Source organism: Paroedura picta, chromosome 6, assembly GCF_049243985.1.
Source record: "Paroedura picta isolate Pp20150507F chromosome 6, Ppicta_v3.0, whole genome shotgun sequence".
Classification (NCBI taxonomy): domain Eukaryota; kingdom Metazoa; phylum Chordata; class Lepidosauria; order Squamata; family Gekkonidae; genus Paroedura; species Paroedura picta.
This window is the reverse complement of record NC_135374.1, coordinates 109,826,810-109,854,261: the sequence shown is the minus strand read 5'-3', so window position 1 is coordinate 109,854,261 and position 27,452 is coordinate 109,826,810. Positions and strand designations below refer to the sequence as shown.

The following is a 27,452-nucleotide window of genomic DNA, read 5'->3' as shown; positions in this document are numbered from 1 at the left end:
TACCGTGATATGGCCGCCTTTGGTAGTGAGATTCGATGGCTTCAGGCGGCTCTCTTCTTCCGAAGTGGACAAGTTGCTGGGGTCGGTTAGGGCGACCACCTGCCCCCTTAACCCCTGTCCTTCTTGGCTCCTCAAGGGAGGTGACCAGAAGATAGGAGGCCAGCTCAGAGATATCATCAATTCCTCCCTGAGTTCGGGGGAGTTTCCTGAACAGCTCAAGGAGGTGGTGGTTCGCCCTCTCCTGAAAAAAACATCACTGGACCTGCAGAACCCTGCCAACTACCGCCTAGCCTCAACCAGGGCCAGGGCCTTTTCGGTCCTGGCCCCTACCTAGTGGAATGAGCTCCCGGGTGAGCTGCAGGCCCTGCGGGATTTGTCAGCTTTCCGCTGGGCCTGTAAAACGGAGCTCTTCCACCAGGTCTATGGTTGAGGCTGGAGTCAGCGAATCAGGGACCTTGCCCCCCCCCCCGGGAGCTGGAAGTTACATCGTTCCCCTCCATCCTCCTGTATTGATAGTGGGGGAGGGAGAGGGATATTTGGTATTTTTAATCTTTTTTTAATGGGAATTTTAATGGGATTGAGACTATTGTGACCTGCCTCGAGCCTACAGGGAGAGGCGGGAAATAAATAAATAAATAATAAAAATAATAATAATATAGCCTTAAAAAATTTAATAGTCAAGTTAATTGCAAGAGTTTAAAATTGAGTTCATACGCTGCACATTATATAGCACCAAGTTGATAGGGGCCAAGCTTGATTCATACCTGTAAATTTGCATACACCTCTTCTAAGAGGTTGAATTTTGTTAGAACTTATATCTTCAGCAGCGATTCATTTTGGAAATCTCTTCAGTTGACTTCCAGTATTTGAAAATAGAATGGGGCAGTACCAACAAAGAGTCAACTTCGACAGGTGGAATTTACTTTTAAATGCGCTTTCAGTACCTTTCCATATAACACTTGAAACATATAGAGGTCATTCAACCATTAAAGATACTTTCCCTTTTGCACCATTTGTTCCTTTCTCTTTGACTTCCAGTAGCTCCCAAATGGGTAGCAGTAGTTTGTTGTGATTTATAGCAAGGTCACCTTTTAGTATTGCAACTGAACAAACAGTTTTTTGTTGTTTGTGCTGTAGATTTGATAAACATTTGCAAGGTGATAAGTGCCACTATTTGAAGACCTTGAAACAATGCTTGGGTTACAGTAAACAAAATTATTGTGATTCACAAAGGGAAACATTCACATTTCTTTTAGTTACAAAGGCCTTTCCCCCCATTTTGACATCTAACTGTTATATCCCTTTGCCAATATGTACAAAGGGGACCTTATTGCCACCACTCATGGCAACCCCAGCTAGGGTTTTCAAGCCAGGGGTGGCTTGCCATTGCCTTCACCTGCAGTTTCCCTGTAGGTGGTCAACCATCCTTTAGGGAAATTATAATACCACGCTGTTCCACATTGAGTAGAACAGAGAGAAGGCTTACAGCAGTGGTCCCCAACCTTTTTATCACCGGGGACCGGTCAACGTTTGACAGTTTTACTGAGGCCTGGGGGGGGTAGTGTTTTGCTGAGGGACATCACTGCCGCCGCCTGAGCCCCTGCTCCACTTGCTTTCCCGCCGGCGTCCCTGACTTCCCACTGTCTGCTGGGGAGTGCTGCCAGCAGCAGCTGCGCAGTGCGACGCCAAGGGGGAGCCCCAGCCATGGCGGCTGCTGGAGAGCACCAAAGGTGAGCCAGCGGCAGAGTGGCAGGGCAGCCCCCGAGGCAGCAGCCAGGGAGGTTGATGAGGAGGAGCCGCAGCCCAGTACCGACTGATCCATGGACTGGTCCCAGTCCCCGGACCGGGGGTTGGGGACCACTGGTTTACAGGATCAAGGTTAATTGTCTTCATGTGTACACCCTTGCTGCTTGTCCATGGCAAATCTTCCCCTTCCAGTGTGAGCAGCCTTTCATGTGACTGGAAAACTCTCTTCCTTTCCCTCTCAAGATATGAGTTTAGATTCTCTGAGCTACCCAAGGCAAAACATTTTTATGACATTCTGGACGGGGTGCAGTTTCAGGCTGCTCACGCTGTCAAGAATTTGGGAGTGACCTTCGATGCCTCCTTATCAATGGAGGTGCAGGTCCTCGGAGTAGGTCGCCAGACATTTTCCCATCTACGTCAGGCTAAGCTACTGGCACTCTTCCTGGCCCCAGAACATTTTGCCACAATGATCCATGTGACAGTCACCTTCTGGCTAGATTACTGCAACTTGCTCTGTGTGAGCTTTCCCTTATGCCTGACCTGGAAGCTACAGCTGGTTCAGAACATAGCTGCTTGGGTCTTTACAAGGAACCTCATATATGACCTGTTCTCCAGCAGCTGCACAGGTTGCCAGTAGAATCCTGGATCGGGTTTAAGGTGCTGGTTTTAACCTTTGAGGCCTTATGTGGTCCACGACCTGCACCCCTAAGGGACCGTCTCTCCCCATATGCCCCCAAAGAGCTCTTCACTCTGCAAATACCAAGATGTTGGTTGTCCCCAGCCCCTGAAAAGCATATCTGGCCTCGACCAGAGCTAGGGTCTTTTCAGCCCTCGTTCCAGCCTGGTGAAATGAGCTGCCATCTGAGATCCAGGCCCTTAACGGGGCTGTTAAAGTTCCAAAGGGCCTGGAAGATGGCACTCTTCCACCAGGCAAGGGCCAAGGCTGCACTCTTACCATCTGAAAGGACCCCCTGCTCAGGCTTTTGCCTGAACCATTCCCCTGCCGTCAAAGTCGGGTCAATTATCCAAACCTCACTGATTTGGGTAGATTAATGAAGGACAAGTCTATCAATGTATTCTAGCCGTGGTGACTGTGGGAAATCTCTGCATTCAGAGGCAGTCAACCTCTGGTCAGGAGATGGCTTAACAGGGTGTATTTTAGGTGAATGTAAAGATTTTAAAGCTTTCATTGTAAAATTGTTCATTCAGTTGTAAGGCACCCGGAGACCTTCTCAGAGAGGGGTAGCCTAGAAATCTAAGGAAATAAATAAAATAAATTCTGTTGCCTTGTAGGAGCCTGTTTTGTTTACTGGAACAATGAGAAAAAACTTGGATCCTTTCAACGAGTATAGCGATGAGGAGCTATGGAATTCTTTGGAAGAGGTAATGGTGTTTATTCACGTCCTTGCTTTTCTACCGTGTCGGGACCCAAAGTAACTCCCCTCTTCCACTCCCCCCCCCCATCTAGTTATCAAGTCCCAGCTGATGTAGCCCCATAGGATTTTCAAAGTAAAAGATGAACAGAGGTGGTTCTTCATTGCCTGTCTCTGCATAGATTTCTATGCACAATTTCGCAGGGCCTGCAAAAAGGAGGTCCTCCCCCAGGCACTTGCCTACGACCAACCAACCCCAAATAACATCCACAGGTCCCCCTCAGACATCCCCTCCATGGCCTGAACCAGTCTGACCTCTCTGGAGGCCTTAGCTAAATTACCATTCCTGTTATATTATTGTTGTTTGAGATCACTGAAATTGTGTTATTCAGAACCACCATTAGATTATTGTTGTTGTATTTGACTATATGTTAGGCTGTTCCATGTATCCTCCCATGAAATTCTATGTAAACCGCCCTGAGCCAGATGGAAGGGCGATATAAAAACCTAAGAAATAAATAAATAGCCACCCTGGTATTCCTTGGTACTCTCTCATCCAAATACTAACCAAAGATAACCCTGCTTAGGTCCAAGATCTAATGAGATAGGGCTAGCCTGGGCCATCCTGCTAAGGGCAATAGTGTAACTTGGCCACCCCATTAAAAAAAAGTCAAAATTTGCTTCTGCATACTGAATGATTCTGTCCCCCTTATGTTTGTGTTAGGGCTGCCAAGTCCCCCTTGGCCACCGGCAGGGGAAGGAGAGGGTACAGCTTCCAGCTCCAGATTGGGTAACTCTTGGAGATTTGGGAGTGGAGCCTGGGAAGGAACTCAGTGGGATGCAATGCCATAGATCCACCCTCTCTGGGGAACTGATCTCTGTAGTCTAGAGATGAGCTGTAAGTCCAGGGGATCCCCGGGTCCCACGTAGAGGCTAGCATCCTTAGTTGGTGTATGTTCATTTAGGTTGGCACGTCCCCATTTCTAAACCCATTTGATGGTGTCTTCTTTATGGTTAGGCAAATCCTGAATAGCATTTGAAATTTTAAGAACCAATTTCATGCTGTGAAAGGGTGTCCCTTCCCATTGGACTTCTGTCTGCAGGTCCAGCTCAAGGAAGTTGTGGAAGAGCTGCCCAACAAACTGGAAACAGAATTAGCAGAATCCGGCTCTAATTTTAGTGTCGGGCAGAGACAGCTGGTTTGTCTGGCCAGGGCTATTCTCAAGAAGAATAAAATATTGATTATCGATGAAGCAACGGCAAACGTGGATCCAAGGTAAGACTTGTTGAATTGTCTTGGTAAGTTGTATAAATGCCAGTTAGCATCTACTAGTCTTCACATCTTTTGATTATATCCTTGAGAGAGCAACGCTTCTTAGAGAGGGTCAAGAGGAAGACTTTACTATAAGTTTTGTGTGTGTTTGTGTTGTCTGTCTGTCTGTCTGTCTGTCTGTCTATCTATTTATTTTTCCGGTTTGTAGACTGCCGCTCCCCAAATGGGCTCGCGGCAGTTTACATCATAAAAAGTGAAAACACATGAACCCCCAGTTAAACCTTCCCAGGTTATCAAAATAAAGGCAGCAGTGGACACACATCTAGCCCCAACCTGGTGGGTAAGTTGTCTTCCTGTGAGAGTGGGAGCAGAATTAGTGAACTTTGGGGGGGATCCTTGGTCGAAGTACCGGGACTCTGCCCTGGCCTCAACCATATGCCTGGCGGTTAAAACAGTCCTGATACTGAAATGTGTTATTCCTTAATAACATTGTTGGCTTTGCTTTTCTTCAATTAAGAAATATTGGTAGCTGTGACTGTTGTCATGTTAATGGAAAGATAGTGTCTTTTCCAAATACTGTCAGGGTAAACCCCGCTTAGCTTCTCCAAGATCTGACAAGGTCAAGCTAGCCTGGGCTGTCCACCACTGTATACCGATTATCTTTTCCTCATTTCTCTGACAATGAATGTGGAGGGAGAAAACAGCCCACAGCCTTTTGTTCCTCTGGCATGCAGTCTCCCACACAGGCACACAAATCTGTATGTAACTTTTATTTCAGAACGGATGAGCTGATCCAAAAGACAATCCGCGAGAAGTTTGCCCAGTGTACCGTGTTGACGATTGCGCACCGACTGAATACTATCATCGACAGTGACAAGATTATGGTGAGCCACATATTTCTAATGGACTCTTCTTGGAGTATGCGCTTGTACTTTGGAATTTTAATTCAGGAGAAAAAACCTGCGGCTTTGCTGAATGAAATGGTATGGAATTGGTGGACAGGTTCAGATGTAATGTTAGAGCAAGCGTTAGCTGTTTTTGGTCTTGTTTTGTGAGCCTAGGTCTTTCCAATAGGATAGTTCCAGAAGGCAGCCAGGTTGGTCTGCAATAGAAGAGCTAGATTCAAGTCCAGGAGCATCTCAGAGACCAACCAGAGTTTTGGGATATAAGCTTTTAAGAATCAAAGATCCTTTCATATCTAATGACTCTTTGACTCTTGAAAGCTCCTGGACCCCATATCATGTCACTCTCAAAAGTGCTACTGGACTTGAATTTAGTTTTTATTAAGTGCACATTAAGAAGATTAAAACATAAGACTGACAGTCTGTATAATATTGCACGTAGTCTCAATGGCTGCACATAGTATGACCATAGGTCAAATGCATTTCATCTGAGTGTCTTCATCAGTGGTCAAATAAACTATATGCACACATATATAAATATTACAGTATTACAATGAGACCTGCTGGTGGTATAAGAATCATAAAACGTGAAGCTCCCAACAATATATATAATAATAATTTCAGACATAGAGCTCACAATAAAAAATCAAAGTTGTCAAGAACCAGCATTCTGTCCAGGGTCAAGAGACTATAAATGCAGAAACGCACAGACTGTGTCATATGTTGTAATGTTTTTTTTAATCTTAATGTGCACTTAATAAATATTTGTATTTTAACATATTTACTGCTCGGGGTTCCTGACTTGTTTTCTCAGGTTGGGCTTTTGTTCCCTTTTTATTTTTCAAATGCCGCTCTGTGTAATAGCAGCTCTAATATTTCAGGAAGAAACTCAGTTGAACAAGGCACCTTTTATAATGAGCTTACTGCTTTGAAATGAGAGTCCAATAGCATAGGGGTAGTCAACCTGTGGTCCTGGCGTTTGCTGGCAGGGGCTCATGGGAATTGTAGTCCATGAACATCTGGAGGACCACAGGTTGACTTACCCCTGCAGTAGAACCTTTAAACCAACGAAGATTTATTCAAGGTGTGAGCTTTCGAGTGCAAGCACTCTTCGTCAGACTCTGATTTTATTGTGATACTTCAGACCAGCATGGCTACTCATTTGAATCTATGCTTTGAAATGGTTTCTTGCATATACCCTGCTTACCTTCATCAGGCAGTGAAGATGCTTGTAATGTGGTTGCAGCTGCTGATGAAGAATTTTTTTTTAAAAAATGTACACAGCCAATCAGATCACCAGTGGCCAGTCAGAAGCCCCACTGAACATCCTAGAAACCCTTGGCAGGTGCCAGGAAAGGGGTGGGCAGATGTTACGGCAATTATGGGCACCACAATGAGGGCCCATTCTGTCCTTTTCAGAATTTTTAGTCAGATAATTTGGTGTAGTGGTTAGGAGTGCGGACTTCTAATCTGGCAAACCGGGTTCTATTCCGTACCCCCCCACACACCTGCAGCCAGCTGGGTGAACTTGGGCTTGGCATGGCACTGATAAAACTGTTCTGACTGAGCAAGAATCTCAGGGCTCTCTCAGCCTCACCCACCTCACAGGGTGTCTGTTGTGGGGAGAGGACTGTAAGCCGCTTTGATACTCCTTCGGGTAGAGAAAAGCGGCATATAAGAACCAACTCTTCTTCTTCTTCTTCTTCTTCTTCTTCTTCTTCTTCCGTCTTTCAGTTTTGGCCTTTTCCTTGCATTACAAACTCAACTCTGAACCTGGCGTTTGATGGACAAAGGTTGTCTGGGGGTCATTGCATTTGGGATTTTATTTATGACACATGATGCTAATTTTTATTTTTAAATGTTTCTCCAGTGACAATAGCTTTTCAGGTGCCATAAAACCTTGTCATTTGAGTTTTAATAGTCTCTTGTTGCTTCAGTGGGCATTTGTTGCAGTAATTTTGTTACCCTCAAAGAGCTTTGTTAGGAAGCAGCCATTGACCTAACTGCAAATTTTGTTGTTTTGGTTTTCCTCAAAGCTTGGCATCTGAAGTGCTTTTTCTTTTAAAAAATACGTTAAGCCAAAACCACAGTCTCAGTAAGGGTGCGTAGTTTCATTAAACACGACAGTCTCAGTGATAGAGAATGGTTCGTTTTGATTGTCTCAGACAGCAAAATACTGGCAGAAGACAAATTAGACATTTCCTTTCTTTTCCCTGGTGTTTGTTCTCTCATTACTAAAGACAGATCCTCTTTGTACTTGGGGAAATTGACTTGCCATTTTTGACTTTTTATTAGGCCCCTTCAGCCAAGGGTGCCCTGCGCAAGCCTTGAAAGCACTCTTCCACCTCCAGCACAGGCACCGTGTAATTAGTACGGTTGGTGGTGGAACATTTTAAGGATCACAGTTGACAGTTCCTGTACAAACTCATTATGTCCCTTATTATCCCATCAAGCTTGCATTGAAATCTGCTCCCCGGCCTCTGTTAACCATTTTTATTATCCCATGATTATTGTTTATCTTGATATCTCTTTCTGTCAGTAGCTTGGAGATTATATTTGAATGGCAGGGGGGAATTGCCGGTAGACCAAGTTTATATAATCATTTACGTAGGGTAAAGGTTTGTTTATATGTTTACCCTTTCCTGCCATTCATGCTCAAAAATGTTTCCTTGTAAACTTGCCTTCGCTAGTCACGTGTGATTATACACAGAGTAAGATCAAGAGGTTTAATTTATCAAGATTCGTTGCTCGATCTCACTGAATTCTCCTTGCTACAGCTCCATATGATTTTGGTCCAAGCAGGGCCTGCCAGCACCTCCTTTTTGGGTTGTTAAAGGAGATTCTTCCATCGATTTAATTATTTATCAAAAGATTTATACCCCACTTTTCCTTGTGGCTCAAGTTGTTTTGCAATAATAATGTTTAGTTAAAATCACAACAAAATAATAAACCCCAAGTCTCCCCTCTTCCCCTTGTGTGTTCAAATCCCCGCAAAAACCCTGGCAAACAGGAAGAACTTTCAGCACCTCCTGAAGATCTCCAGGGAGGGGCTCCTCCTTGCCTCATAAGGCTGCCAGTTCCATAGAACTGGAACTGTTCCATAGAACAGTTCCATAGAACTGAAAACGCCTGGGTTCTGGTTGATGCCAGACAGGTGATCCCTGAATGGTGGGATAGCCACGAGAGGTCTTCCCGATGTCTATAGTTGGTGTACAGGGGCGTATGGAGGGTGACAGTCCTTCAGTTTGCACAAGCGGACAAGCAGGTTTAGCTCAGTGGCTGGAATCCCATGGGGGCAAGGATTTTCATCTACAGAGAGCAACTTTCTGACTTCCCCCTGACCATGGCAGCTCACAATGCCTCCCCAGATGATAAAATGCTGGGTGATAGTGGTGAGAAAGCTACTACTGGGGTGGATTTCTTCTGCCCCCACCCACAGACAAAAGCAACACAGTGGATCTAAACCAGAGTTTCACCATTCCTTATAACACATTGTTTGTCAAGGTTCACTCATAACATTTATAGGCCTTCACAGACATTTAATTTTGATGGGTAGAACTTGTCCTTACAATTTCACTTTTACGGGAACTGAATATCAGGATTACTTCCAACAGCTTTGAAAGGGACGTGGTGCCAGAAGGAATATGCATTTGGGAGTGAGATAAGTTCCATTTTGCATTACCCTGACATTTTGCTTTTGCCCCTGGTTCTTCCTTGTTCCTAGTACCCCATGAGTTTCTCTGAACCCCTCTTTTTACCCTGTTCTACTTTTTTTTACTTCAGCCCTGTTCACACTTGCTATGTTTTTATATGCGAATTGAGTAATTTTATGTTATGTTCACTGTAGTTGGTAAACAGGACTTTCCTTTCTTTTTATTCTCCTTAAAGGCAGACAATGATGACTGTTAAGTTGTATGAAATAGAAATTGTCAGACAGGGCCCGCTTTGTCAGGTCACTGTTGGCAGATGTGTTCACAACTTCAAACTAGAGGAGGGAAATCCTATAACCTTCCCTCCCAAAATGATGCATTTTCATAGGCAGGGAAGTATTTGGGAACATTCACATATATACAGCTAATTTGGCATAGTTTTGTTTGTTTATTTGTTTTTTCCCATCCTACCTCTCACAGTCAGAGTAGTTCAGCAGTGGAATAGGCTGCCTAAGGAGGTGGTGAGCTCCCCCTCACTGGCAGTCTCCAAGCAAAGGTTGGATACACACTTTTCTTGGATGCTTTAGGACAGTGGTCTGCAAACTTTTACAGGCTGTGGACCGGCGGCAGCCGGGGGGGGGGGGGCGATTGCCTAGAGGAGGAGCAGAATTAAGACATACAATGTATAGTCTCCTATCCGTAGTCAGGATATTGTTTATTCTTAACTTGTGGGTCAGTCCAGCGAGTCTCTGGTCAGAGAAGATGTTGGCAACTCAGGTTACCATGGGCAAAGCAGTAAATATACTTTCCTCTAATGCTTTTTTGTGTTGCTACAGAGCTTGAGATCTCAACCAGGTATTACACTTAAGAATTTAAAGGGGAGAAAGGGGCAGGGCCAGTTTATCCATATAGGATATGTAGCATGTGCTGTGGGCCCTGCTCTTCCAGGGGCCCCACTCGGTGCCTTCCCCGCCCCATTGGATAAGGGTCATAGCCTGTCTCCTCCCCCCTTTTCCCTCTTTAAGGACACTTGGAGTGACACCCCTTTCCATTGGGGGCGGGTTGCTCTCCACCCCCAGTCTTTAATCTGCTAGGGCGGGGGTCATCAACCCCCGGTCGGGGGCCCGGTACCGGGCCATGGAGGCCACGGTACCGGGCCATCAGCAGCCGTGCCTGCCTCCCCCCCCCCCCCCACAGCAAGAAGGAAGGGAAGAGGCAGTCGCGGCCGTCGCCTCTCCCCTCACCCCCAGAGGTGGTCCCTGAATTCAGAAAGGTTGGGGACTGCTGTGCTAGGGCACATTCTTAAACTGGTTATGGTGTTATGGCCCCCACAAATGGGGACCTGCATATGATGATTTGCATTTGAAAATGTAAGGAAAGATGGAATTGCTAATAGTATGTATATAAAGAGAATGAAAGGAAAGGAAAGTCAAAATGAAATGAGTAAAAATAACAGCCCTCCCACCTGCTCCTGTTTTTAAATGCACCTGTAGTCAAATAGGTGAAGTTGTTAATAACATTGCCCATAGGAAAGAGGTGTAGGAGAAACTGAAAGGCTGTGGATTTTTCTTTCCTCTGGAGAAAGCCATGAGCCAGATGGAGATGTTTGGATTCTAGTGGGTCCCTGGTGATGGAGTGTGAATCAGTGCATAGACTCGCCCTCAGTTTTCATCAGGTTTTATTTTCCCTAATGAGAGAAGCCTTCTGGGAGAACAAAAGAAAGAAAAGAACGCGCTTTTCACAACTGCCAATAGAATTGGCCTGAGGAGCTGTTTAATTCGAGTTTGTTCCCTGCTCCAAAGCCATACTTCTGGTTTTCGTAACGCAGTCACGCCTTGAGCGGAGTATCTCCACAATATCTACCTTTAATTATAAATATGCTTATCAAACTTCAAACGATGTGGAATCGTTGAGAGGATCTGTATTGTGTAAGGTGATACCATCCTAAGACAATCACACCAATGAGTAATAATAGTCTGTTCTTATAAGTACCTATTCTTCTGGGAATGCAAAAGCAGGGTACAAACATTTATTGACTAAAACAATTCAACATACTAGCCAGGTAGGTGAATCACTGTAGACTTAATAGGTCCAGCCACTCTGATCAGCAAAACTGGAAGCTGTCTCCAGCCTAAGGAGCCATATTGGAATGGTTGGATCCTATCAATTGTTCCATGGGACCAAGTGGAAGGAGGTCCAATCTCACTCAGTCCCCCTACTGTACCGCCACCTGTATTTTTTGACTGCACACTAAACTCATTGAAATAATCTGAAACATATATAAAATGCGGTTGAGGTTGTAGGAGGAGTTTTTGACCGACTCACCACCTATCTGATTGGGTGTCTGTCTAACTATTGGCCAATCAGGCAGGCTGGCCCACCCCAACCAAGGTTCCGAAGCCTGCTGCTCTTGCTCAGGATTCTGCACATCCCCCTCCCTTTAGGCCTTTTGTGAAGGAAGTCTCTAACAGCCTCTAACAGCCCCTGACCAACCTAAATACCATGGCTCAAGTACTTAACCAAAGTTAGTTCATTGAATGAAAGACATACAGGTGATCACTCTGCTAAAGGTAACACATAGAACAGAAGGACTGACTGCGACAAAACCCTGAGTTTGGGCTGCAGTAATATAGGCACAGAGCCTCTTGTGGCGCAGAGTGGTAAGGCAGCCATCTGAAAGCTTTGCCCATGAGGCTGGGAGTTCGTTCCCAGCAGCCGGCTCAAGCTTGACTCAGCCTTCCATCCTTCCGAGGTCGGTAAAATGAGTACCCAGCTTGCTGGGGGGTAAACGGTAATGACTGGGGAAGGCACTGGCAAACCACCCCGTATTGAGTCTGCCATGAAAATGCTAGGGGGCGCCGCCCCAAGGGTCAGACATGACTCGGTGCTTGCACAGGGGATACCTTTACCTTTACCTTAATATAGGCACAGGCAAGATCCCCCCCTTTTCCAGATAACACGGGGAAGCTCTTTCCCATGAAATAATTTTTGATCCTAGAGACAGGGAGGCTGGAGGAGTTTGGTCAGATGGCTACATCTGAGCTACACAAATACACTAGTTTACCATTTCAAAGGTGCAGGGAGAGAATACACAAATTCACACTTCCAGGCAGAGGGGGAATTGTTGAAGGCGGGTGGCGTCCAGGGACGGGGACGGTGGTGGTGGGGAATTTATAGGAAAAGGATAAGGCACCTGACACAGTGCCTCAGAGTCTATCCTCTAAAGCAGTAAATTTTGTCTGCAGAGCTGATATTTATAATCTAGTGATAAGCAGTGATAGCAGAGACAATGGTAGAGGCTTGCAAACTGAGGTTGGGGTGAAGTGGTGCAGGTATGGCCCACTTGGGCTGTAGACTCTGACCTGACCTTACCTGCAGACCTTTCTTGGCACAGACAGGCAGGCCAACAAGGCTCCTGCAAGTCCGGAAACTGCAGGAAGATCTAAATATGGAATATTTAAACCCAGTATCTGCAAACGGTAAACGAGCAACCGACCAAGAGATACAGGGGCTGAAGTGACTTTGCTCAAGCCTCAGGGGTAAGAAAGTTGAGAAAGGCTGATTTAGTGAAATGTAAAGATCCTGTTATACCAAATTATGGCTAGTATATGTCACATGATATAGGTGACTTCCATGTGGTTTCCTTGTCACTGGAGCAGCTACACATAAAGCACAGCAGCAGTGGGTTCTTCCACATGGCAGATGGAAGCACTGGAAGTATCATTATATTGCTACAGCACTGGAACTATAGGTGTAGCTAGGGTTGTGTGCTTCGGCACGGTTTGGCCACCTTGGCCATCACCGAAGCCTGAGGCAGCCCGCGCTGCAGAGAGGAGGGGCGGTGGCAGCACACCAGCATGCGCCTGTGAGCTGCTGCTGGCTGGCACACTGCTGCCGCCCCTCCTCTGGCCACCTCGGGCTTCGGTGATCGCCAAAGCGTGCCGAAGCGCACAACCCAAGTTGAAGCCTATAGAATTCCATCAATAGCTGCCCTTCCCACAAACATATGTATATGTAAAAGGATAAGCATCTGTACACCACTAATATTCAACACAAATGTTGCACTTCATTCCCCCCTTCTCCCATTGATACTTGAAATAGAATGAAATCATAAGCTCCTAGATTTTTTTAATGTAATTATTTTTAATATAAAAAATGCTTTAAACCTGTTTTATTGTGGACTGTGTTGAGCCAAGCTGAGCCTTCAGGAAAGGGCAGCATATAAATAATTATCAATTATTTATCTTAGTGACATATGGGAAGTCTTATTTTTAATCTGAATTAAATCCTTACTAAACCCTCCTGCAGTAGTGTTTTCATGGCCGGCCCACCGTGATGTCCACGTCCTTTGCAGAGGATTCAGGGATTTGTTCAACAGCACACAGTTTAGCCCTCTCTCCAGGAACAGAACTTGGGCGGCATTTGCAACTACTTGGAAAGGAGCCAAGAACATCATGTTTCATAAGCAGAAGTCTTGCACCCATGGAAGTACTGTGCAATATCCCAAGCCACATTTCTCAGAGCAGAACTCCTTTTGTCCTATATTAGGGTGGTTTTAGATGTTCGTTGTATCAGTCTCAAAGGAGAGCAATGCAAAGTCGGTATGATTTTCCAATCAGTTTATAATGCGCTCCTTTCTGTGGCATGGCTGGTAGTGAGGGACACCATGTTTGTGATTGTGGTTGGCAATATCACTAGGACAAGTTGCCAGGTGACATCCATTAGGAAATGAGGAGCAGGGTCTGGTGCACCAGCATCATGCAGGCATGGCTACATCAATTCTAGTGAAAATTAGAAGTGACATTACGATCGTCCTAGCATTTTGCAAAAACTCTGTCCTAGAACATCCATCATGTCACTTTTTGTTGGAAGTGGTATATGCATGCTGGTGTGTGGTCTTTCTCCTTCCCCTTCCTAATGAGGTACTAACAGGCAATGAGACAGGACCCTGGGAGACCTTCCACTATAAGGATGAAGCCTGCAATCCTATTAGAAAGCCATAGGACAATTTGCCACTGCTTTGATTGCAATAATATGCTGCTGGAAAATACCCTTCGGGAATTAGAATATGGTAATAAATATCTCAAACTAATTCGTTTGCCAAAGCATTGATTCTTACCTGAATTATGAAATACAGTATTTGCTGGCGTATAAGACTACTTTTCCCCCCTGAAAAACATGCCTCCAAGTGGGGGAGTCATCCTATACGCCGGGTGCACTTCAGTTGGGATAGACATAGCTGCCCATAGTGGCCTCCCGATGCCCGCCCAAGTGCCCATTGTGGCCTCCCAATGCCCGGCGAGAAAGGGGTGCCAGCCTTTTCGGTGTGACCGGCCCGTTCTGCTCGGCGGGAAGCAGTGGCGCTCCGGCCCGCCCCTTGTCTACGCAGAGCTTGCACATGCGCACTTGCGCCCTAGTGCCTGTCACAGGGAGATGCAGGGGCAGGCCAGAGGTGCTGCGGTTGCGCTGCGGCCGTACAATGGTAACAATGACAGGTACCGTAATGTAATGTAACAAACTATATTTTGAGTGGAAATGTTGGGGGGTCATTTTATACGCTCAGTCGTCTTATACACCGGCAAATACGGTATATATATTTTTGGGGGGAGGGGAGCTTTGTTACACTCAATATTAATGGTTCGTTTTGTATCTGACTACTTTTATTGAAAGGCATGCCTTGTGCAAATTCCTCAGAAGTAGCTCTTTTCTACCTCCACGTTCTTTCAGGTTCATCGCAATGTTGTGAATGAAACGGGCAACGTATAAACTGATCAGAGTGTTTCCTGATGCCTAATTAAAGGTGACTTGAACCAGGTTCGGTGTAAAGAAATGTATTGTTAGAACTAAAAATTCTTTCACTGCAAGGATTCTGTATTGACCCTGAAATGCCCTGGCAGTTCCCTAAGGAGGCACTGCCAGACTACAGCTGAGCTGAGAGCTGTATTAGAATTGATTAGTTCCCTTGCCAAGTCTAAGCCACACCTCACAGACAGATTGGCACCACTACTAGATCTTACAGAAAGAGTCGGGTTCAGTTTCAGTGGGACGCCCAAAATGATTGCCCTCACTAAACCAAGGCTCCTAATAGATAATGCTTTTAACTTTGTGCACCCCGCTTGAGATTACAAACCACGTCTGGATCACTCAACTGATTCACTCAAGAAGCGCATCAGGCTGCATGACGAATCAGCATTGATGCATTGTGACTGCCACCATTCATTCTCGTGCACTCTTCCCTTTTTACAATAGGGAAAACAAACAAACAAAAAACAGGCATAAGGAATAGAAGAGAAAGATGGCTGCCTAGTAAGAGACAAATAAAGTGGACCCCATCTTTCAATTTCGAATACAAGGAGGAACCTAGATCTTCAGGGTGGTCATGGCTTTGGGGAAGAGCCTCTGCACTGAATGCAGGAGGTTCCAGGTTCAATTCCGGGCATCTCCCGTTAAAAAGACCAGGCAGCAGGTGATATGAAAGACCACAGCCTAAGACCCAGAGTGACTCTACCTGTCAGTCCTAAGGTGATCAGATTTTGACATTGGTAAAGTGGGACACCAGTGACTGGGGGGGGGGGGGTTCTTGATTAAAAATTTGGTTTATATGGATCAACAAAAAGTTTCATAGAATGCAAAAATAGTACTGTAATATATATTTTTTAATTTCAACATAAGTACAATTTGCCAGGTACCCCCAGATGTCCCTCCAAAAGTGGGACAATCTGGTCACCTTAGTCAGACCCCCTGATCCCATTTCAGTCTAGATGTTATCAATTATAACAATTGCCAGATATCATCATGCCAGATGATACTGGCCAGATTCAATTTATTACCATTGGCCATGTTAATTGGCTGAGATAAGTTAATTAGAGAATTACAGAGCGAGATGCACATTTTCTCTTCATTTTCATAAAAATTGTGTGGAGATAAGTTCTAGTGTACAAACTGCCTGTTTAATTTTGTCATAAGTGTCATAAAATTGTCGAATATAGGCAAGAGAACATTATAAAACTTTACTAGTTTTATTGTTTATATATAACTTGCGGGCTGTAATAAAGACAGATTAATAATTTAAAAGTTTAGTTTGAGATCAAACTCTATCATCAGATTACTTTCTAATGATCTAAAAGTTAAGGTTATGGTTAATGGTAGTTGACTGGGACTGGGGGAAGGAAGGAGAAAGTGGGGATAAATTTAATTTGTCAAAAATGTAGTCATATGCTGTGAATGTGTTTTCTCTGTCAATGCACTGGAGATAAATACTAAGTTCATTAAGATACTAAAATATAATATTAACATGAGTTAATCTGAAATCATGGGGCTAAATTTGGATGGCAGAATTGGTGAGACATCTCAATGGGATGTGAAAAAAAAACACAGCAGTTAGGTGAATGTCATGCCTAAATCACTGTTGAAAAATCTTTTATTCCAATAACAAGTTGAGTCTCTGGAGGAACCATGAGGAAACTGAACAACTATGAATTTCCTTGTGCTCCAAAATTATTAACTCCTGGGGGCTTTAGTAGGACAGTGTCCTCTCCTCCCTTAACTATAGCTCACTATCGGACAATATTCCAAGGGTCATGGGCAAAGTTAATCATCAGATTGATGGCTTTTTTCTTTGGATGGGGGTCTCTTTTTAATTTGCAAACTAAATGTTTTCTGCCTCCCTAGAGAATCTCTTGACTGTGTAAAAATTCTCATCTCTGATTGGTCGTTCTTAGCAGCTTTTGTGTAAGGTTCTTGATCACAAACTTTGGTATTAGAGGGAATAATTTTAAACCACATTATTGAGAAAACAGAAGATGTTATGTGGTTTCATATGGGATAATAAAACAAGCTAGAGTAAACCTACAAATGTGGGGGGGGGGGAGCAATGTAACTATGCCTGACAGCACATCCAACAAGGCAATGAGAAGATAAAGAGGAAATTCCTCATAGAAAGTGGGGGCCCACAGTTTGTCTTAAACCAGCAAACTATACAAGGGCCATTGGAAAATATCCCATAGCTGATAAGGAGGAAGAGAAGCGAAATTCTGTGAGAAGAATGGTGCAACTTAAGTCTATGAAATTCTAAAGATCCCTATCAGAGAAGCCTTAGTCCAAACACTTCTCTTATTGAATCAGTCAATCAATCCCACATCATAATGATTTTAATTAAGGATCTTTTGTCAGACTAGTTCAGCACAGATGTTATAAAGAGTTTGTTGTGAACAATAGAAAGTGTCTTGTGTAAAGAAATTACCCAACACATAATGGATTATAGATTCCTCTTTTCCCATAATTTGCAAATTGGACACTTGATCAAGGGTAGAACAATCTCAAAGAATTATCAATAATAGGATAAATACAGAAAAGGGTTGCTTGCTATGTTTATGATAGGATTGGGATTGACTAATGCTAAAATAGATGATTGTCAATACCAATAGCACCGAGTTTTTCTGCAAGACTTGAGGTAGAACAATGAAACCTAATATTACAAGCAAAAAATTTGAATCACTTTCATCACTTTGCCTGTCTAAAAACTGTTGTGGGTGCCACTCTGAACTGATCATGCCTTTTGTTTGATCTTGATTTAAACCCACCCTTCTTTATAATAACGTCCCCCATGTCCCACCTTTCTGTTGTGAATTTGAAAGCATTGTCCTAATTATGTAACGCCTGTGATGATGTGAGGTGCGACTCACAAAAGGTTATGTTGGAAAAAGTTTATTTAGGACTAAGGGTGCCACTAGTTCCTGTCTTAGATAAAAAGGAGGAGTGCCAGCTTAAGTATTGTACAGGTGGTATTTTATGCCAGTATGACAGTCCTGGTGCCATCCAGGCTGGAAGCAGGGCAGTGGTCATGCACCCAAGCAATCTATATCTATATTCTGAAGAAGACACTAGGAGCAGTTCCAAAGACACCACTATGATTGAGCTGCAGCCTGTTTATGGTGCCCCAAACAACTGCCTGACAGGAGTTGGGATGTGGTTTCTGACCCCTGCAGGTGCTGTCAAAAGGTACATAATCGCCTGGAGCTGGGCCAAGCCACTTGGCACTCCTGGGGCAAAGGACCATGTCTGAGGGGAGTGCGACAGGGAGGAGGTGGTGAGATCCTGATGGGTCATGAGAAGGTAACATAGGAAGAGAGGGACTGTGCAGGTGATGTAAAAGAAAAAGAGTCCTAAGAGGAATCGGAGGAAGGAAAGTGTAAGAGAGACAAGCTGAGAGTAAACAGAAGGAAGACCATCTTTTAGAGGGACAACAGGAGCGGGATGAGGACAGGAGGCACCACCTTTTGGGGACAGTAGGTGGCTGAGGGGACAATTGTGAAAACAACCACAAACTCCTGAATACTTTACTATAAATCTGGCCAGGCAAATAATTTGGATAGGAAGTCTGTCTATCTGGTGATGGACAGAACCTTTGACATGCCCCTTCCAAGCAGGGCCAGAACCATGAAATTAAAACAAGATTTATCGACCAAAATTGTTTAGTTTTTGGAACTATGGCATGTGGATCTTGACGTTGTGGTAGAATTGTCTAAAACTTTTTTAGCATAGTGGAGAGAAGATCTAAAAGTAACCGTCTTGAGACTACATAAGGTATTCATGGAAAAGAAGCATTTTATAAATGTGTAGCCCCAAAATTATGAATGGCTAGGCATTGTAAATTAAGTTTGATTCCACCATTGGCAAGATGCAGAAATGAGAACCAAGAAAAAGTAATATATCGTTGACAATATGGAAGGAGATTCCACTGGACAGTGTTAACTGACTTAATAGTCAGTAAAGAAATGATACTGAATGTGGCCAAGCATCACAGTGTAGGATTTTTTAAATATCTGTATTAAACTTCGTTTGGCTTGGCTGATCATAGTCACCAGTGAAAGGTAACTTTAAAAAAAGTGTAGATTTATTCTTAGATGTGCTTGAAGGCACGATTCAGTTTCTGAGCTTTTTTTTTAAGGTAATGAAATTAACAGGTAATCAAGTAATTAAGTCTTAGAAGGTGTCACGTAACAATTACACATTTCTGAATATTCTTTCAACCCCAGGAGTCTGTTTGCTAATGTAGAGCTTAACAAAACCTTAGTTAAAAGTATTTTTTTTTCTGAATGCTTTGCACAGTGCTGAATTTATGTCTCTTGAAATCAAATGCAATCAGATACAGCCCCTAAGAGATAATTCCCTGCATTAGTTTCCTTTTGAATGGAGAACAAAGCAACATTTGTGGTCAACCCTTAAATGTTCAATTTTGCCTCTAGCCATAGGGTGAATGCATGAATATGAACATGTTAGTCTTAATAGCTTAATACTTCCTTCATTCTTATTAAAATTTTTGAAACAAAATGTAATAACTTGTTTTCTCTGACTCATCTTTATTTGTATTCCTGTTGTAACTTTGACACCGGAATGCAATACATTAAAACCATCATTTCATAATTTTCAAAAAGCACAGGGACATTTCGTAGTGTGGATCTTGTCTCAGTTTTCCATTCACTCCAAGCACTTCCGTCAACGTATGAGAATGTGCCTGGCTTCCTCCTCTTACTGCTGCCCACTCCAAAATTCTGCTCTTGGGCGACGAGAAGGACCTTTAGGAGCTGCCTAAGAGGCAAATTGGGGGTCTACAGCAGGAAGTATCCCTATCTGAGGTGGGGGTGGGCTGGTACACATCCTTACTTCTATGATCACGCTGGAAACTTTCCGTTTCTTCTCACTGCTTGAGGTATGAGGTTGATGGAACCCTTCTCATATGCTGAAATACAACAAAGAGAATTTACATGCTGTGACTTGTAATTAATGGGAGCCAGAGTTGTGTAGTGGTTAAAGTGGGATACCCAAGTTTGATTCAGTGCCCTGCCATGGAAATTTACTGGGACAGTCTTGGCCCAGTCACACATTCTTAGCCCTGAGCTGACTCGTAGGGCTGTTGCCTGGATAAAATAGAGAAGAAGAGAACAATGTAAGCCACTTTGGGTTCTCATTGGGGAGAAAGGCAGGTATAAATGAAGTAAATAAAATAAGTGTTAAAGGACTGTGGGGGGCTATTTGAACAGAGCACAGACATGAAGCTGCCTTGTACTGAATCAGGCCACTAGTCCATCAAGGTAAGGATGGTCTATTCCAGGGGTAGTCAAATTGTGGCAAGCCAGATGTCCATGGACTACAATTCCCATGAGCCCCTGCCAGTGTTCTATGGCAGGGGCTCATGGGAATTGTAGTTCATGGACATCTGGAGGGCCACGGTTTGACTGCCCCTGGTCTACTCAGACTGTCAGTGGCTCTCCAGGATCTGAGAACCTAAAAGGTTGGGCAGCAGCAGAATATATTAAATATTAACATACAAATATTTGTATCAGTACATGTGCACCTCTTCCCTCGCCCCTCTGGTTAGTGGGGGTTGGGTGGGGATTTTTCCACCATCTTGGGGTTTTAATGTCTTTTAGTGGGGGTTTTAACGGGGTTTTATGAGACTTGTAAGAGCCACTGTGGCGCAGGGTGGTAAGACAGCCAACGTGCTGTCTGAAGCTCTGCCCATGAGGCTGGGAGTTCAATCCCAGCAGCCGGCTCAAGGTTGACTCAGCCTTCCATCCTTCTGAGGTTGGTAAAATGAGTACCCAGATTGCGGGGGGGGGGGGGTAAAACGATAATGACTGGGGAAGACACTAGCAAACCACCCCGTATTGAGTCTGCCATGAAAACGCTAGAGGGTGTCACCCCAAGGGTCAGACATGACTTGATGCTTGCACAGGGGATACCTTTACCTTTATGAGACTTGTAATCCACCACGAGCTGGTCTCGGAAGTGGTGGGAAATAAATTGAAAAGATAGATAGATAGATAGATAGATAGATAGATAGATAGATAGATAGATAGATAGATAGATAGATAGATAGATAGATAGATAGATAGATAAGATAAAATGTTCGAACATCAGCAAGAATGGTATATGTGCACATGAATTGAAATAAATATTTGTTTTTTAATATTTAATATATTCCGCTGCCGCTCAATCTTTTAGCTTGTGTTTACAGGTTGGGTTGGTATGTTCCCTCTTTTGTTGTTTCTCTCCAAGATCTGAGACAGAAGTCTTTCATATCATCTAATCCCTGGTCCTTTGGAGATTCTGGGGATTCAACCTGGGGCCTTCAACATGCCAAACAGACGTTCTGCCACTAATCCATGGCCTCGCCTCCTCAGAAGATGAGAGTATCTGTCTTGGTCAGGGTTATATTCACTCTGAGGGATCAGTTCTGAGTCCAGTCCCACATTTCCATAGCTGCGTTCATCAAGTGTGTGTTCTTGTAGTTCTAACTGCGTGTAAGAACAGGGACCGAGGTATCCTGATTCATGCTGTGGAGTCATGTTGGCTGGAACCATTGATGCATTCTGCCTGAAATTTCTGTTTAAAACAAGGGAAGCCCCCGGTAGATTGCACCAATCTACATATTTCTTCAGCATTGAGAAGCTCTAGTTAGAAGCTTACTAACAATAAGAATCTGTAGGAAACGTGTTTTTCTTCTTTGGGCCTAGTTGTTTTGGTTGCCTGTCTGATTCCTGTCTGATTCCTTTATCGCCTATAAACCAGTTAGCAGCTTGGAGATGCCATGTGAATCTCTCCAAGGTTGTCTGTTATGGTAATCCCAGGAAGTCCTGCTCGGTGGGATTAAATGTGAGAGCGAGGTCACCTTTCTAGAGCACCATAACTAGAGAGCTCTCTTTTAAAAGAGGCCATGTAAAGATTTGTTTGTGACTAGTTTGTATGAAGTGGAAAGTTATGTCAGTTTGGCAACAGTAGAGGTAAAATTTCAGCCAGGTCGTTCATTTGGTGGTGGAAAGTGCCGTGAAGTCAGAGATGGCTTAAAGTCTTCAAGACAAGAGACGTTCAGAGGCGGTTTGCCATTGCCTGCCTCTGCGTAGCAACCCTCGACTTCTTTGTGATCTCCCATCCAAGTACTAACTGGGGCTGATCCTGATTCTGAGATCTGACAAGGTCAGGCTAGCCAGGGGGATCCAGGTCAGGGCACCTCCCCTCTTCCCTCCAAAACCTCAACTATTTTTTAAACTCTTTTGTAAACTCTTTCCACAAGGATTTGTACCTCATCGGGTACAAGCCTAAGAGGAAAGTGGAAGGAGCAGTGGTTGGTCAGGGGTGACAGAAGGCGATTGGCTGGCCGCTGGACAGACAGGCAAGCCAGTTGGAGGAAGAGGCACTCAGGGGTGGGACAGCTGCCCTGAGTGGGTGTTAAGAGTAGAGTGGCACTTAAGCCACGCTCCTCCTCCAAGGCCTTACCAGAAATATATAGTGGAACAGATTGGAACCTGAAATGTAGCATTCCTCTTTTTTTGTGAAAAAATAAAATTGAGGTGCCAGTACTCATAAGGTTGCACCAGTTCCCACCTCAGGACTTAGGAGAGCCCTATGAAAAGGAACCAGTGCTCAGTACCGGTGAGTACCACCAGAAAAAGGCCCTGAAATTTATAACAATAAGCTATTTGAATAATCATAGAGTAATAAACTATGACTTGTCTTTTGAATAGCATGGCAAGAAGTCTTCAGGAGGTCTAGGAGAAATCCGCCATTGGTAGCTGTGCTGCTGACCACTCTGGTTGTTTAAACTTAGACCTGCGATGGGAATTGATCTGGAGGTCTGTGCATCTCGCTCCCATAATCCGTCCATACTACAGCAGCATTTAAGAAGGCTTGAATGTTGTGTCTGCATCAGTTGGACATGAAGAACTAGGCTTGTTCTGGAGTCTGTGTCCCCCCCTCCCCCATACAAACTTTAAAATAAAATGAGAGACCCACAGGAGGAGTCTGTTTTTGGCACATCCAATGATCGGTATAGGTTCAGGCCGTTCAGTGTAGGAATTGCGTCCTCTTTTTTCACAGCGTCTCTAAACTCATCTCAGATGCACACCTGTAAGCTTTAAAAAGTGTTTCAGAGGTGACTATTGTCCCAAATCAAAAATCTTTATTAGGAATTATGCTTGTTGTCCCTTTCACATCTCGCCCCGCCCCCCCCCCACGCCCCCCAGCACCATCCACTGCTTTATCACCTCTTCCTCTGCTGCCATGTTTGTACTATTCCCAGTGCAAGCTGATCAGTAGCACTGGCTCAGTGAGCAACAAGTCATGGTTAAAAGGGACATTGAAAGGCAGCAGCAGGTTTCCCCATTGGTCCAAACATAAGTTTCTTTCTCATTTGAGACCCATCTGATCACATCTGGTACTTCTCTGAAGCCCTGTGAACAAATCAATCCATCTTCAAGTAGGAAGATACAAACACGAAGAAGAAGAGTTGGGTTTTATACCCCCATTTTTCACTGCCTGAAGGAGTCTCAAAGCGGCTTACAATCGCCTTCTCTTCCTTTCCCCACAACAGACACCCTGTGAGGGAGGTGAGGCTGAGAGAGCTCTGAGCGACTGATCTGTGAGAACAGCTTCAAATAGGGCTGTGACAAGCCCAAGGCTGCATGTGGAGGAGCCAGGAATAAAACCTGGCTCTCCAGGGCAGAGTCTGCACTTTGTTTATTCCATTGTCAATCCTGTTGAATTCAGATCGATTTGAACTCGGGTCTTCCTCTCCCCTCCCCCCCATTGAAACAGGAAAGTGTTCTGCACATGGTTAGGATAGTTCAGAAGGGTTAGCCAAGGCTCTTTCTTTATTTTCTTGAAGGGAGGGGAGATGAGCCAAGCAGGGAGCCTCTTTCTTTTCTTGGAGGAAGGGGGGGGGGAGAGGATCGAAGAAGGCAGAGAGTAAGAAAAAATCCAAGACTGGCAGAAGTCGAGAGAAATTAGGGGCTTCTCCTCCTGGTCACATGGCCACCTTTGGCCAATCAGAGCGTCTCTACCACAGAGGTAATTCGAATCTTAAAATATTGAGCATTAAAAGCACTCTAAGATATCGCCCAATAAAGGTAGGGTCACTCCAGATCAATCCTTCTTGCTGCAGAACAAAAATTTAAATTGCCCAAAATCAAAACGGAAATCGCATTCTATGTAGACGACAGGGACTGAATCGATCTGGGATTGGAATAAAAGTTCCATACAGTTTACACCCAGGTTAGAAGCTGCCGCTCTGAACCTCTACACCACCAACAAGCCAGAAATAAAGGGGTTGCAATGAGATCTACACCCTGGTCATGTTCTTTTTTATTTTGTATTTAATTATATATTCAATTTCAACAAAGCAGCACATATAAACCAGGGTTATGTTCTGTTGAGTTCAATTCTAGAAGGTTTTCCTTTTCCTGTCTTTTGATCTCATTCTCATCTTGCGGCACCCCTGGGTTTTCCTGGGTTGTGAACATTGGATTTAGCAGTCACATTCCTCAGACATGTCTACAGCAAAATTTGAGTCATTATATTCTGTTGGGTGAGCACTGGAATTTGGGCATAATCTTGATGACAAAAGCTCAGATGGTGAATGGGTTGGATTCTGTCGCCCTCTTCCACTGAATAGTCTCTCTTTAGCCTGACTGAGGATTTTCTTTTTTTATCTGAGTTTGGTTCCTGGAGTGAAAGAGACTTACTCAGCCCAAGCAAGAATGTCAGAAACTTGGCTGGAGTTTTGGGTTTTGATTTTAATTTATATACGCGGTTGTTGAGAAAGAAGCACCAATCCCTTGCCCTAGGCCCTCCTTGAGATCTGTGACTTGACATCAGGCGCTATTCTGAAATGCAATCACACAATAAACTGCTCTTCCAGCCTCTCCAACGCAAAGGCTTTAACCGTTTCATTCCAGCAGGCTGGGAGCAAAAGATCTGCAGCTGTCAAAAAATTCCCAATGGACCCTTGCACTGTGTCGTCACACACTTACACTTGAAACCTGGCTGGAAAATCCACTCTGTTCCATTTAGCCAAGGACTATAAAATAAGAGCCTCTTGTGGCGCAGGGTGGTAAGGCAGCAGAAATGCTGTCTGAAGCTGTCTGCCCATGAGACTGGGAGTTCAATCCCAGCAGCTGGCTCAAGTTTGACTCAGCCTTCTATCCTTCCGAGGTCGGTAAAATGAGTACCCAGCTTGCTGGGGGGTAAATGGTAATGACTGGGGAAGGCACTGGCAAACCACCCCGTATTAAGTCTGCCATGAAAACGCTAGAGGGATCAGACATGACCCGGTGCTTGCACAGGGGATACCTTTACCTTTACCTTTATAAAATAGGAGGGAACTGAAACATGACCTTGTAAAGGGGTACTACCCTGCTTAACTACATTCCCTCTTAACTCAAGCCTATATGAAACATAATGCGTGATCTCTAGGGATATCGCCTACAGCCACTGGGAGTCTTCATCCCAACTTGTTAAGAACAAGTACATATGAGTCAGGACAATAGTTGATGCTATTTTTTGTGCAAAAATACACAAAAGGACTAACCTTATACTCTAGCGCTTTATAGAAGAAAGCGAAGCCTGTATTTACAAGCTTCTCCCCCTTTTATGTTGAAGGGTGTGGTTACACAACAAAAAAAGGGCTACTTAAAAAAAAAACACACACACACACATTGAAAGCATCTAAATTGGAATGCAAAATTATAGGACATAACTTATTGTGCCGGTGCTGTGTGCAGAGATCCCTGCTGTCTTAAGAGAACTGCTCTTAATCGTGGTTAACTGTGGATCAAAAGTTGCAAGGAATGTAACATCATAACATGCTTGCATGTATAGTATTAGTAATGCATCTTTTTGTATGTGTACACACATTCACAAAGATGGATTACTAATATTATGTTAATAATGCTATATAGTGCTTTGCTCCCGTTCTGTTTTTACATTTCTGATTGGTTCTACAACCTGTGTTCCCTCTAATTTCCACCCTCACCCCCATCCTGAGAAGAATATAACTGCTGTCATCTTAAAATGGGGAATGGGCAGTGCAAGGCCCTGCAAGACTCCAGGTTGCTGCTGAGCAATCCTGTATTAATGAGCAGACCATTTAAGAAATATATAAAAAACTAGTTTCAAAGCCCATTCTTAAGAACTGGCCCTGAAAGGGCCCCCTCTCCTGGCCCCTGGCCAGGCAGCTTAAGGTGGCTTTGGGCCGCAGTTTGCAGCCAAATCAAGTGGGGCAGGCGGGGGCTGGGCAGCTTGTTAGCAGGGCCGAGACAGAGCTCCTTAGCAGGCAGTCAGGCCGGGAGGCCCTCATCAGCAGGCCCAGCCTAGCGGGCCAAGAGGCCCTCGTTAGGAGGCCCTCCACCACGATGCTATGCCCAGGGCCTCTCCCCTTACCTGCTGCTGGCTCCAGGCCCTGATGCGTCTGAGAGCAAAGAGGCTAGAGGGCGGGGGCCACAGGGGCAGGGCCAATCAGGACAAAGCTGGCTGCACCCTGATTGGCCCTATTCCAACTTGGACAGCCGGACATGTCCCACCCCCTAGGCTGTTTCATAAATATATAGAGGAACAACAATGGATAAGGATTAACTCCCACCCATTCAGGATTCCCTTCCAGGGCCGTCAAGAAACCCCAGAGTTTCGCAAAATCCTGCCCTAAACAATAAGGTACTTCAGACGAAGAGAAAGAGCTGGAAGGAAAGGCAAGAGCAGTCAAGGATTGACATGCGTTTGAAGAAAGGTCAGATGAGAGACCCAGTTGATTGAATGAAAGGCCCAGAAACTGTTGGACAGGAAGCTAAGAGGGTAATGTAGCAGCCGGGTTCAGATCTCAGGGGGTTCTCCTGTGCTTTTTAAGAAAGACAGTTCTGAGAACTGCTGTTTCTTCCACCACTTTAGTAGTGTGACGTAGCAGTCTTCAGGAGGCGGGAAGGGGGAAAGAGGCTGAGGAGCTAAATTTCACATGATGATACTTGGCGGCAGGCTTCCAGTAATTCTGTCATCTCTAGATAATTAGCCGCGTATTAATAAAATGTATACTCGTTTTAATGTGCCACTTGACTGTATTTCAAACCCTATTATTAAGTACTTAAATTTTGCCCACCTTTTTCTTAGAAATTCTGTTTCCCCGAGTTCACCAGTTTTGAGGATGTTTACCTTTCCTTTTCTGAGATTTTTTTTTGCTCATGTGCTCCTAACATCACATTAACAAGAAAATACTGTGATCCAGCTTGGTATAGTGGTTAAGAGAGGTGGCCTCTAATCTGGAGAGCCCAGGCTGATTCCCCACTCCTCCTCCATATGCAGCCAGCTGGGTGACCTTGGGCCAGTCACCATTCCCTCAGAGCTCTCTCAGCCTCACCTCCCTCACAGGGTTTCTGTTGTGGGGAGACGTAGGGGAGGCGATCGTAGCCCTTTTTGAGACTCCTTCAGATAGTAAAAAAGGGTACAAAAAATCCAGGTCTTCTTCTTCCACTCTTTGTGGGTGCTCTGTCAGAATAGTTTCTGCCTCTGTACTTCAGATTCCTACAGTCATTTTTTTCATGTTACATGGAGGCCATGAAATTATCCTTTCCTCTCGTTTTTTTTGCATGGTGTGAGCCTCTTATTTTGGGTGGTGAAATCTGAGGCTAATGACATCCTTCATAACATGATCCTAACCCCGCGGCGCTGCGGACTAAATAAAGCC

The 27,452-nt window shown here is 44.4% G+C and overlaps 1 protein-coding gene across 1 annotated transcript in view; it reads left to right on the top strand.

Moving 5' to 3' along the window:
* The window catches only part of ABCC4 (ATP binding cassette subfamily C member 4 (PEL blood group)), a 197,467-nt gene that overhangs the window by 158,374 nt on the left and 11,641 nt on the right, over positions 1-27,452 (top strand). Inside the window, exons 27-29 of the mRNA XM_077343893.1 lie at positions 3,040-3,129; positions 4,223-4,395; positions 5,171-5,276. Of these exons, the coding sequence (XP_077200008.1) occupies positions 3,040-3,129; positions 4,223-4,395; positions 5,171-5,276 (369 nt within the window). The remainder of the gene's footprint in view (positions 1-3,039; positions 3,130-4,222; positions 4,396-5,170; positions 5,277-27,452) is intronic.